The following is a 13,233-nucleotide window of genomic DNA, read 5'->3' on the forward strand; positions in this document are numbered from 1 at the left end:
CTTATTCTTGTTTCCTATCACCTGTGCCTTGCATACAGCAGGTGCTTACTGAGAGCTTACTGAACGAATGAAAGGTAACTATTGCCTGCAGCCCTCCTACTGGGTGCAGGCACCGTGCTCCGGGGCCTTGCCTATGAGCTCAGTCAGCCTGCACAGCCTGACTGCATGGTAAGGTGGGCCTCCCATAGGCGAGAACCCTGAAGTTGAGGAAGTTGAGGAGGCTAAAGGAACTGAGAAAATGGAAGGGCCAGGTATAGAATGCAGGGGGTCTTGCCCCCGTCTTTACTCTTGCCCACTGGCCATTATCCTGCAGGATGCATACATTTACTTGCAGAACCAGGGCGACTGTGGGTCATTTTCTAGGTGGATGATGCTCCAGAGCTGGGCAACCAGGTGGCCCTGCATGGGGCTTGTGAACATCTTCCTGAGTCCTGACGCCAGGAGTGTGAAGGTTTACAAGCATCCCACGTCACTCTGATACAGAAGTTGGGAGAGTTATGGATAAATGGGGATTCTAAGAGGCCAAAGAAACTGCACAGAGAAGCCAGGTTCCAAAAACTCCAACCCTGATCCCCACTTTGATGAGCACCGTCTTTTAGTCACACACACACACTCATTAAATGAGTTCTTCCCTGGGAGTGGGCCAGGACAGAGCCCACATCATGCACCCCTGTACCCTACCTTGGAATGCCCAGGGTGACGTTCATCTCGCCTCTGCCGGCAAAGTGGAAGGTGTTCAGGGTCATCTGTGTGGAGGGCTCCCCGATGCTCTGGGCGGCCAGTAGGCCCACCGCCTCGCCTGGGTCACACAGAGAGCGCTGCCATTTCAGCTGCAGCAGGGTCCTCAACCTGGAAGCAGGGCAGGGACGGCAGAGGTTAGGAATGCAGACACCACTCATCTGTTAGGAGGTGTCTACACCACCCAAAACTAGGGTGCATGGAACTACTTCCTCTCCCTCAGTCTGGGCTGGTATTCCAAATTTAAGGGAATGATCCTCTATCCCTTAAATTCCTGGTGACCTTGAAATGTCCTAAGTTACCTAGCACAGATCCCAGCTGGGTGGCTGAAGCTCTATGTCCACACTTGGACTGCTCACATGCTCTGAGAATGTCATGCACCCATTCTGAGCCAGTTATAAGCCCCGCATGAGAATGTCTGAGCTCACTAGTCATTTTCCTTTGTTAACTCTTCCCCCCCCACCCGGCAGTGACAGTCTGGAGAGGACTTAAACCTCCTGCTGCATGAACTAGGAAGAGGCTCACTAAGCAATTGTGGGGACATGGGGATCAAGTGGTGGTGGGGTTTGCTTTCTTAATTAGTGAAAATGTTGCCATGTCAGAAGTATGCGTGCTATACAATTTTGTAATTACTAGTCATTCCTCCTTTTAGAACAGCCACGGGAATACTGTCGTACCCTCAGGCGTGGAACAAGGAAGGGCTCAACGAACGGAGGCTAAATGGACAAGTGTGTGGATGCAGAAGAAAGCATCAAAACTACGTTTCTATGCAAGTTCTTTTTATTTTACTTATTTACTTATCTACTTATTTATTTTTTAAACCCTCAGATATTTTCTTTTTTTTAATCCTCATCTGAGGATATTTTTCCCATTGCTTTTTTGGGGGGGGGGGGGGAGACAAACATTGATGTGAGAGAGACACAGATTGACTGCCTCCCACATGTGCCCAACTGGGGCCAGGTATTAAGCCTGCAACTGAGGTATGTGTCCTTGGCTGCAATCAAACCCAGGACTTCCTCTGGTAGGGCAAGCCCTGCTGGCAGCTGTGATAACCTGCGACTTGTTCTACCTGGGAATCTCAGAGGCCTGGCTGGAGAAACCACTTTAAGGGGTAAAAAGAGAGAGTCCTGTCCCTTCCCTCCAGTATCTTCGTTCCTTGTCTCTAATGAGTGCCATCTCCCTCCTGCAGTCCCTGGACCCTGTCAACAGCCACTGAATGTCAATGAGGTTCCCTGACTCTGAAATAGCCACGCCCATCACACCAAAGTGAAGAGGGGTCATTTCTGAGAGCCCCTGCCCCAGCAGAGCTCTTCTCTGTTTTGGCCTGGATGGGGACATCCACCTGCTCTTGCCTCTTATCTCTTGTCCCAGAGAGCTTGCAAGCTGCCTTTCTGTTTCACCTCTCTCCCTCCTGCTGGAGTCTCGAGCCCAGGAGCTGCCCTCCTCTTCTGGAGCGGGTAGGGAAGGGCCTGACAGCAGATTTCCCTCTGCATGCACCGAGCAACACATCGATGCCATTACCTGTCGAGAGAAAGCTCTGATTTCTCATAACTCTTCTCTGCTTTAGATGCCCACTCGCAACTGTAGTCATCCATCTTTTTTTCAAAGGTTTCTGACACCGAGGCAAAGTAGATGTCTGGGCGCCAGACGGACAGGGTGGGGTCAGGACAAGGAACTGCCCTCTTCTGGTATTTCCTTCGGCTCTGCTCATCTAACTCGCCCCACATCCTCAGCATCTGAAAGGAAGGGCAGGGCTCAGCCATACTGGAGACACCAAGAATAGGCCTCTTTTCCTGGGACAGCCAGTAGGATAAAGAGAATCAAACGCACTGGCTTCAAATGCGAGCTGGGGAGAGACAGAATGCTGACAGCAGTGAGAAAGCCAGCTCAACACTGAAAACGGAGAAACCCGATCCGTCCCAGGGCTCGCTGCTTGACTACAACTCCATGAGCTCTTCGTCCTGGCCCCTCAGGCACAGGTGGTTAATGTCCAAACTGGGATTCTTTTAGAATAAAACAGGGCACTACTGATAATAATGCTAGAACAGGCGGTGAAGCCACGACTGTCCTAGGCCAACCAGAACACAGTCACCACAAGCCAGGCGATCGGTCTGCCCCGACCTGGGCTTTCACACACCCTATGGCCCACGCCGTCGCGCAGCAGCTGCTTCAAAGCGCAACCCTCATTAGGGAAATGCAAATCAAAACTACAATGAGATACTACCTCACACCTTAACAACAAAACAGGTAATAACAAGTGTTGGAGAGGTTGTGGAGAAAAGGGAACCCTCATTCACACTGGTATAACCACTATGGAAAGCAGTCTGGTGATTCCTCAATCAATTTAGAAGAGAGCTACCATCTGACCAGCAACCCCTCTCCTGGGTATATACCCTAAAAACTTAAAAACATGTATTCGCAAAGATATATGCACCCCTATGCTCACTGCAGCATTATTCACGGTGGCCAAGATATGGAAACAACCCATGTCCTGTGATAGAGGCTGGATAAAGAAGGTGTGGGACATGTACACAATGGAATACAACTCAGCCATAAGAAAGGAGGAAATACAGTCATTTGTAACAACATGGAGGGAGCTGGAAAATATGCTAAGTGAAATAAGTCAGGCAGAAAAAGCTAAGAATCATATGCTTTCACTCACATGTGGGATATAAAACTGAAACTCGTGGACACAAACAGCAGTGTGGTGATTGCCAAAAGAAAGGGGGTCTTAATATATGCAATGGGAGAAGATATGATTTTGGGCACACAGAGCAATATACAGGTTTTGTAACATAGAAACCCACAACTGAAACCTACATGTTCATATTAACCATTAAATAAATTTAATAAATTATTATTAAAAAAATAAAACAAAGTGCACCCCTGCCTCGGTTCCCAGCTGTTTGGCTAACGGGAGGTCCCAGCAGCAGAGAGGAAGATGGAGAGTGAACCTGGCATTTCTCTCCCACCCTCTCGAAGGAGCCTCTGAGTAGGCCACATCCCTCTACTAAGGACGCATCAGGTGGCCTTTGCCCACAGCCACCTCCCTGCTCCTTCATGCCTGGGGTGGTGTGGAACTAGAGTTAACAGTCCTGGTTAGTTTCCTCAAACCCTGCCCAAACCTCTGTATACAGAGTGCTCTCCTTACATCGCTACTTGAGTGCCCTGTGTTTCCTGACAGTGAATGAAGCCAGATTTCATTATTATACCTTCTATTAGGGGGGGAAAACCCTCATTCTCTCACCCCGACTGAGACCTGTATGCGTTGAGCACTGGAGGGGCAGCCCCTCAAGTCACCTGCTGAGTCCCAGGGCTGCGTCCATGCTGATTCTCGCCCTGGAGGTCTGAGGCTCTCACAGCTGCCTGAACTTTCTGGCAATAGCTCAAGAAGGCACCTCTTCTCTGCAGGGTGTTAGAATGCTTGCTCTGCCATTTTTTGATGGCTCTGAAGTGGCGGAGAGCTTTCTGGGGATCTGCCCTGGATAAAACTTCCTGGAGATGCTTCGATTTCATTATCACCTAAATAAACAAAAAAACCACACACACAAGACCAGAGAGATGAGGGTGTGACCTAAGGGCCACATCACACAACTTCATAGGACCAAGATGGCCTGTGGGGAGCTGTCATGACATCTTTCAGAGGGGCTAAGCACCTGCTGCTAATTGGAGCCCTCACTCGGTGCAAACCAGACTAGGGACCTGGTGGTCCGGGGAGCTGAAAGGTCAGGGGAGAGACAGTGGCACACACAGAGCCCCTCAGAACACAGAGGAGTGTCTAGGAAGGAAGGAGAAGGGATGACCCAAGGCTCTGGGGCAGGTGCGAGGATGGAGAGGAGCCAGCACAGACTGTAACCTTAATTTGGGCATTCTCTGTGTGACCCTGGATGGGCCACATCAGTTTCAGTTTCCCACCCAGCAAAATGGGTGACTGCCTGGTCAACAGTGATGGTCACTCTGGGGCAATGAGGTATGACATGAAAGCTAAGAGCTTGTGTCATGGGTCTGGATCCAAATGCTGGCTCTGCCACTCACAAGCCAGTCATTGAAGCTCTGACCATCCATGGCCTCAGCTGTGACACAAGGGAGAGGAAGGAATGCCTCTTTCCCCAGGTCACACATGGCTGAGACCCAGTGGTGCCTACAGTGTGCTTAAGTTAGGGTCCCACATGTGGCAAATGTCCCTAAATGGCAGCCACTGTTCTGGGGGTGCTCATGCCTTTCTGCCACCTCAAAGTCCACCGACAGGATGTGAACATAGCAAGTGCCTCACAGGACGGACTCGTGGCTTATAAACTTCCCACTCTACTTCTCAATGGCCACTGTAACTAGGTGGCAAAGCTTGGAGTACAAGGCATGGCACAGCCCAGAGCCCACACCCCTGGCCGCCGGGAGCCTGGCACCTACCTCATAGTTGCTGGCAAGGAAGGGGAACTGCTTGGGCTGTAGGAACTGCGTCTTGGGGATGTCCAGGCCATCCTCCCCATACAGGAACTGCACAACACTGCCATCACTGTCGCGGACCGTCAGGTCATACTGGACCACAAGACCCTCCAGATGCTTGATGATGCACCTGTGTGGAGACCTGGCTCAGGGCCCATCAAGCTCACCACCTCGTGGGGCAGGGGAGGGAGTCGGTGGGAGGTGGAAAAGGGACTGCTGTTTTATAGCCAAGTTAGACACCAGGAGACTGTCTCTAAGGCCTAGGCTCTGAGCTGCAGTGTCTCCCAGCAGCTGGGGCTGCAACCGTGTGCCTGAGAGGTTGGCTGCCACTGCTGAACACTGACTCCCTCTCCAGCCCCAGCTGCTGGGACTACTGCTGCCCTTTTAGTGTGCTGCCCTGCAAGTTCCCCAGGGACAAGTGTCCTTAGAGCCACAAGGCAGGCACAGCAGTGGGGCCAAATCCCCACCCAATGCTTCTTCAATGCTCTCAATCCAGAGACACTGTCAGGGATACTAGAGGACATTAGGAATAAATGCTGATGTGATTTCCTGAACCCAGTGCCCTTTCCCTGGTTTTCCCAGTGGTCAGCTGCCTCCCTCAGTCTCTCCCCTCTGCTGCCAGGTACTGGCCCCTTCCCTGCCCTCTGGCCATTTTGCCTTGGTTTCTCCTCCTGCAACTTGAGGAGGAGGTTTCCTAGGAGCCACTGTTCCCTAGGCTCCAAGAACAGAGCTGTGTTAGTCAGCACCCAGCCCACCTAGCAAGGCTGATGCTCAGCACCCACTTCCTCTTTGTTGGACATGCTGTGTGGCAGGCAGCCTCTGTTCTGCTATGTGTGCTGCACAGGGCTCCGGCTCAGCATAGCAGTGGCCTCTCAAAGCTGCACCTCCAGGTCTCTCCTAAGCTTCACACTTCACCTAAGGTCCACTAAAATGTGTATACCTGAATGTCCTGCTTGAGCCACCCAAATATTCTCTCCCCTTTGCAGCATCTGCCTTCTGTCACTGTGCTGCCACCGAGGCCTGAAAACTCAGCTGGGTCTGATGCTTCCCTGCCTCTCACTCCTGCATTTCAGTGAGCTGCCCCATGTCCGCCACACCTGCCTCTCCCTTCCCATTACCACCCACCTCCACACAGCCACACTGGCTCCTCCACCGATCGTCTGCAGCACTGCACTGGCCTCCTGCACCATGACCCTCTTTCCACAGACGGTCCCTGCAGGATCTGTGCCCTCTGTGCCAGTGGTGGCTGCTCTCCTGTTCCAGCCAGCATCCCAACACCCTCCTTCTTCCCACTCTACATTCTAATGGCCTCAGGTCCTCCCATCCCCCAACTCAGTTGATCATTTGTTCTCTAACTTTTTCTACACTACACGTGTTCTTAAATGATTTAAAAGGATGGAGGTGGGGAGTCACCCCTGCTCATGGAAGGAACTGGCTATGTGATCCATGCCCCCTAGAGGGGAGCTCAGACCACTGTAGTGAAGCAGCCAGCTCTGCAGATGGGCCCCTCGCTCCACGGGCTGCAGCTTTGGGAGTCAAGGGGAATGGAGCAAAATAAGGGCTGTAGCTTTGTGAATGCGAAGCTGGGAAGCAGGAGAAAGAAGCTGGAGCGGACAGGCAGACCTTTGAGGGAAGAAAAAAAGGAGCTCTGCCTTTCTGTCCAGTAGCCAGTGAGTTCCCTGAGAATGTACTTAAAACCAGGCCATTTCCTACCACCACTTCTACCAGCACCGGTTCTCTGGGCTCATGAAAAACCACTGCCAAAAACTCCCCAAGGCAAAGCCACCCACACTGCATCCTGAGAGAGGGAGGTTGGAGTGCAGGCATCTGCTTCCCCATCTGCCATGCCCTCTGGAGCCAGGCCTTGTTCAGATTGAAGCTTCATTCCCCAATTTGTTCAAACAGGTATGTTACAGCGGCTGTTTTCTTTCCTCCCAGAGATGAGAGAAAGCAAGTAGGTCTAGGCTGGGGACCCCAAAGTGACACTTGCATCCGGAGAAACAGTAACTCCAATTACAGACAAACAGGCAGGGACCCGGGACTGGCATCCCCTAGGGGCTGTCCTGGACTGCTAAGCCCTCCTGGGCAGAAGACCAGCTCATCACTACCGAGACCTTTCCCGCACCGGTAACTTCCCCCAGAATGCACGGGCCCTTTGTCTAAACCTCTGAGTTCATATGCTACTGATCTTTAAAAGGGGAAGAATATCTGCTATTTTCTGTCTCAGGATAATCATGGACATTTTAAGGAAGCTTCTTCATTCAAAGAAATTCTAAGTGAACTGTCACTGAAACTGTGGATGACTGACGGGGAAGGGTACCGGACGCTGATCGCAATTGAAGGTGGTAAGCAGGGGCTTTTTACCTTTGGAGGTAGCCGGAGCGGCTGGTCTTCACAGCGGTGTCCACCAGACCCTCTCGCCCCGCCATGCAGTGAAAGAAGAATTCCTGCAGGAGAAGCGAGACCAGGTCCCAGAGGTGGCAGTGAGGACAGCGAGCTTACAGGAGAGCAGCTCAGGCCAATGCCTCCAGCAGCCTCGCCTCATCTCCTAGGGCCCCAATGGCCCCAGCGACTTCTGCCCTCCCCTGTGGTGACTGTTGTCTATCTTGCCTGAGAGCAGAGGGACAGTGGATGAAAAGTAACAGGACCTGTTTAAGAGGCCAGGTGTCCACCTGCATGTGTGTCTTCCATCCTCAGTATTACACCCCATGCCCCATTTTCCAAGCAGAAAGGCACTGGTGCCTCATCACCGTTCAGTACAGCCCACATGTCTGAATTCCACTTCGTAGTGGTAACAGATACAGTGTTTTCCAAACTTTCTGACTGCAACCCAGAGTAAGAAATACATTTACAACGGTGGTCAGCAAACACACACACATACCCACAAATGCACATAAAGATATATTACTCAAACTAGAACTTCATGAAATGGCACCATCCCTTGCGCTCTCTGTACCATCCTGTTGTTTCATTACATAAAGAAATACCGGTCCACGTGACCAGACATGGCTCGGTGGTTGAGCGTTGACCTAGGATCCAGGTGATCACAGTTTGATTCCTGGTCGGGGCACATGCCCGGGTTGCGGGCTCAATCCCCAGTCGGGGGTGTGCAGGAGGCAGCATCAATGACTCTCTCATCATTGATGTTTCAACTCTATCTCCTTCTCCTTCCCTCTCTCTGAAAATCAATAAAGATATATTAAAAAAAAAAAAAAATACCAGTCCTACCTATTACAGTGACTTCATCACTTACTGATAGGTCACAACCAGTTTCAAAAATTCTGGTCTACATCAGCTCTCCAGCATCCTGTGCCAGAGGCCATGGATGAACACAGGTGCGCCTGTGTGGAACCGACCCAGGAGCCCTCAAGCAGTGGGTAGCCCTGAAACCAAAGGTCGGTCCTACTCACAACCTAGACCTATAGTTGTCTGACCACAGAAATGCACTCGGCCAGGGAACAAAAGGTGCTAACGTGCAAAAAGTCATTTCTGACAAGTTTGAGGAGAAAACCTTCTTCCTAGGGGAAAATTCTGTTGTTGGCCAGGGGAACACCGGACATTTGCTACAGCTAGTCAGTTCTCCCATTGTGAAACGAGGAGCCGTGGAAGTTCTGTTGGGGGCTTTGTGAAATAAATCTCCGTGACGGCACCTTTGGCAATGGAGGGCACCCCGGTGAGGGTGAGGGGCCTCCCCCTCCCGTCTCCTTCAAACGCAGGTTAAGAACTGGTTTGGGGGGGGAGAGGGGGGGAGGAGGGGGAAGGGTTGCACAGCAGGAAAAAGTGGAACTGGGATGGGTCTTATTCATTTTTTCATTTATCAGCAAACACTGAGCTTGCACCATGTGCCAGGCACTGTGTGAGGCTCTGGCATCACAACGGTGGACATGACATGGTTGTGTCCTTATGGTCCTCGTGGACCATAGGGTCTAGTGGGTAAGCAGCAAATGGCCTGGTATTTATTACTTGATTGTTCGTGCTCCAAGTTGCTGGAGGAAGTCAAAGGCTTCCTACCAATGAGCCTAGAAATGAGGAGAATAGCCAAAAGGAAAAACCAAAATACGTACAGGAGGCTTGATGCCAGTGAGGAACCTGCCAGTGACAAAGCCACCAGCCCTGGGGGTGAATTCGTAGGGCTCAAAGCAGGGCAGTGACTTGCCAGATGCCATCAGTGGGGGTCGCCGACCTTCCAATTCAATCTGGCCCAGCAGACACGAGATCTGGGGGAAGGAAACCCAAGATCCACAGGTGTTAAACAACGCTTTGTCCTAGCAGGAGAGCTCTTCAAAAAAAGCTATGGAAACTGAGTTCTTAAAGGCCAACCTAGATTTGTTAATGAACTAGGGGAGCTTGCGTTTCAAGAAAATAATTGTGTTTCCTTTGTTGACTGATGGAGAGTTTTCACATTTGGTGTCAGTGTAAATGGGCTATAAAGAAGCCATGTTTCAGAATCATCACATCATATCTAGAAGGAACCTGAGTGCTGGTCCTAATGGGAAAACTGAGGCCTGCAGGAAAAAGTAATTTACTGTGATCCTTAAGTTCTAAGGCCCACAGAGAATAATACTGCCTATACTTTGGGGGTGGGGGTGGGTAACAGTATATCTGGATTTCACTTTAGTCAAGGGGGCTTCCTGATGGCCTTTAGCTTTTTAAGCTCATTCCTATTCTTGAGTCACCAAACAATGAGATGTTCCTTAAGTCCCTCTCAAGGTCATCAACATTTTTAAAAAAAAGTTGCTAAGATCTGTGAAAATGCTGCCATAGCACTGAGGTAATCTGAGGAGATAATGGGCCTCAAATTAAGGGTTAGAAACACTAGGACTATACTTATATAATACGAAATGGAAAAAGCAGATCACGGAAAATTGCAGGGTCTCAGCTAAGATTACACACACACACACACACACAGTGTTTCTATATAACATGAACATAGAAATACAGTGTTACAGAGTGTAATTTTACAATAACTACCTGTATTATACATAATATCTGGATACTTACATCTATATTCGTTCATAACACTGTTGTTAACAGTGGTAAGCTCCTGTATGGATTTCTACAAGCTTTAATATTTTTCAGTACTTGCCACATTTTATACAAAACATGCATGGATCCTTTTAAAATCAAAAACAAATCTGAAACTTCCTCTTGCAATCACCCTGCCCTGTGGCAAACTGGCCAGCCTGCCTTTGCTCGCACCTGCATGGTGTTCACAGTTGAACCTTTGGCTCCAGACTGCACCATCATCTGCAGGTTGTTCTCTGGGAACTGCCTGTGCAGGCCAAAAGGCATGCATGCCTGCGGATTAAAACACATCGATCAGTGACTTCACCCCCTTTTGAAATCCCAGGGTCAGAAGGTAAACCCAGAATGTGGAAGCAGCAAACTCACACTATTTACTCAGAAATATGCGCCAAACCCCACCTGAGGCAAGAAGTCTCATTTGGCATTAACCCTCTTGCTAGAACCCCTGGAAGTCTAACTAACAATGGCCCCATGTACTGCTCTTGACACCATCTGTCAGGAAGCCCAAGGTTCCTGCCACTGGCAAAAGGCAGCCAAACAGGAGAAGCAGAAGGGCCAGCATATGTAGGTGTGATTCTAAAGAGAAGCTGGTTAAAAATAAAGTTTGAGGCGATGCCCTTGCGAACTTCCCTGGAAGAGCATGGCCTTGGCTTGGCAATGAGGAGCAATATCCCTGTCATGTTCACACTTACCAAAGTGCTGCCCAAGCACCATGTGGGAGCCTTGCCTTGGCTCCAGGGCTAGTGCCAGCAAGCAAAACCCCTGGGGGGAGCCTAGAGAAGGGGCTCTCTGGGTCTATTTAAGCCTCTGCCTAGAGTTGCAGAGACCCAGTACAACGCAGGAGAGGCAGAGTAGGTGGGAAGGGGTGATGGGAAGAGATGAGCAGGAGGGAAAAGCATCATTTTGAGATGCCACTGGGACAATGCTCCTGGCCCAGCATTCCCAGGCAACCCTGGACGCCAGGCCTCCCAGTTCTCAGGGAGGCACTGGGAAGGCTCCTCTGAACAAAATCTCTCAAGGAAGAACCTATACGATTGAGAGGTCTGTGTACTTGGCAGACTAAGTAAGAGCTGCTGAAAGCCAGTCAAATACTGACTTGTATTGAGTTTTGGCCTTGCCTCTTCCTCTTCTTCTCAGGCTGGGCCTCGAGGCCCAGGAGGCAGATGAGGGTCAGGTTGGCCACTTCAAGCCACAGGACTGGGAACCCCAGCTCTGGGACTAGACGACGGTGAGATACAGACTGTGGTCTTGGCTCATGCAGGGATTTCCCTCTCCTTTTTTAATTGCACAGGAACTGGCTTAGTGAAAAGCAGACAGGGACTTAGGAGGACTTCCACAGTGCTCCTGCCATGCCAAAAGCATTACATAGGTTAGGTTCTTAACCCTCTCAGCAACCCAATGAGGTCAGTGCTCCTAACATCCCTACCTCCAGGTGTGGAAAACAAGGCATAGACTGGTTGCATCACTTGCCCGAGGTCACATATCAAGTATGTGGCAGAGCTAGGATTTAAGCCCAGCCTTCAGCCCTGGTTCCGTTTTAGAAGCAGCAATGGTGTTTTTGGCCCTTCATTCTGCTCCTCCATCCAGCTGAGGCACCAGAGAAAAGATTTTCTGTCTTCCGTCCCCTTTAATGTAGTCAGCCCCAAACACAAACATTAAAAACAAAAGTGCACAGGGAGAGGGGCAGTGAGGGTGGAGGTGGAAGAGAGCATAGAGGGAATAAATGGTGATGGAAAAAATAAAATTTAAAACAAAAAATGTGCACAGCATTCCCGCTCTGTGTTAAGCAAAGTCCTTTCCAGACACTAACTGGGTAAGAGGATGAAGCCCTTGGCTCCTCAAAGCGTTGAATTCTGCACATCCCACCTCAAATCTCACACCAAGTCAGCTGCTAAATAGCCAAATTGCTCTAAAGGGCCCTGAGTGAGAATCAAAATGTAATTTTTTAAAAAATCAGCACTCAAAATGGTGGGGATAAGTGTGCTCACTGCCAGACTAACCTTGTTAATCTCATTACTGTAATGGTTCACCTCCTCCTTGAACTTCAGATCGATCATGTTAAAATCCCTCTGGTCTTGGCCCAGGTGGGCATCCTGCCATCTCCCTCGGACCTCATCACATGACGCGGTTTCTGGCAGGTTTAGCGCAGCCCTGACAGCCTGGAATGAGAAAAGGAACGTGTTGGAGGCGGCGGCCAAGTGGGGAAGGTGTGGGTTTCATTTGGTAGGAAAGCTGACCCCTGCAGCAGGCCATGGCCTCCCAGGCCCTCCTCACCCGGGGCCCGCAGTGGGTGGACTCGTCAATAATCCTGTGTCTCCTGACATCCGCCTTTGGCTTAACCAAAATGTCTTCCACACCTGTGAAGTAAAACAGACAAGCTCAGATGGCATGGGGCCTGACTTCTCAGCAGGATATAAACTCAGTGAGGTCAGGGCATGGAGCACCTTAGTGAGGTCACATACCCAGGAAGCACCTGAATAATGACGATATTAACATCATTAAGAGATTGCTACACTCTCTCAAGTGCTTCCCATCTCCTCAGCAAGTGTAAGGCCAAGCATTAAAATCTCCATTTTACAAATGACAAAACTAAGGCTCAAACCTACACAGGCAGAAAGTAAACACAGGCCTGAGTCCAAACTTGTGCTCTTAGGCACCAGATCTACTGCCTGAACCCAATACATACATGTTGCATGAATGGGCTAGAGGTGAGGAATGGGTTCTGGATGAAAAACTGAGTTTCGGGAAAGAAGAGAGGGAGGGCGAGAACACCCTGGTTTTGACTCCCAGAAGTTGACTGTTCCAGCGACCACCCACCCGTGAGAATGGGTGTGCAGGCACACACACAGACACACTCAGCCTGGTGACCATGACCACCACCACAGGCTCCTGCCCAGGATGAAAGCCTGAGCCACTTCAGTTAAGCCTGTCTTTCCGGCTCCATAGGGTTGAGGAATTCCTCATCTTGGGCAGGATGTCTTTCTACTCCATTTTTCAATCAACTATTTTCTGTCTGTATCTGTGAGT

At 50.2% G+C, this 13,233-nt stretch overlaps 1 protein-coding gene across 2 annotated transcripts in view; it reads right to left on the reverse strand.

Moving 5' to 3' along the window:
- POLR1A (RNA polymerase I subunit A) overlaps positions 1 to 13,233 on the reverse strand; it is a 64,034-nt gene that overhangs the window by 12,622 nt on the left and 38,179 nt on the right. For both annotated transcript variants that reach the window (XM_081156158.1, XM_081156159.1), the window contains exons 17-25: positions 12,481 to 12,563; positions 12,207 to 12,365; positions 10,381 to 10,479; positions 9,246 to 9,398; positions 7,546 to 7,628; positions 5,146 to 5,311; positions 4,039 to 4,260; positions 2,260 to 2,474; positions 682 to 849 (exon numbers count right to left, since the gene is read on the reverse strand). In XM_081156158.1, the coding sequence (XP_081012284.1) occupies positions 682 to 849; positions 2,260 to 2,474; positions 4,039 to 4,260; positions 5,146 to 5,311; positions 7,546 to 7,628; positions 9,246 to 9,398; positions 10,381 to 10,479; positions 12,207 to 12,365; positions 12,481 to 12,563 (1,348 nt within the window). The remainder of the gene's footprint in view (positions 1 to 681; positions 850 to 2,259; positions 2,475 to 4,038; positions 4,261 to 5,145; positions 5,312 to 7,545; positions 7,629 to 9,245; positions 9,399 to 10,380; positions 10,480 to 12,206; positions 12,366 to 12,480; positions 12,564 to 13,233) is intronic.

Source organism: Miniopterus schreibersii, assembly GCF_964146895.1.
Source record: "Miniopterus schreibersii genome assembly, chromosome: 13".
NCBI lineage: Eukaryota > Metazoa > Chordata > Mammalia > Chiroptera > Miniopteridae > Miniopterus > Miniopterus schreibersii.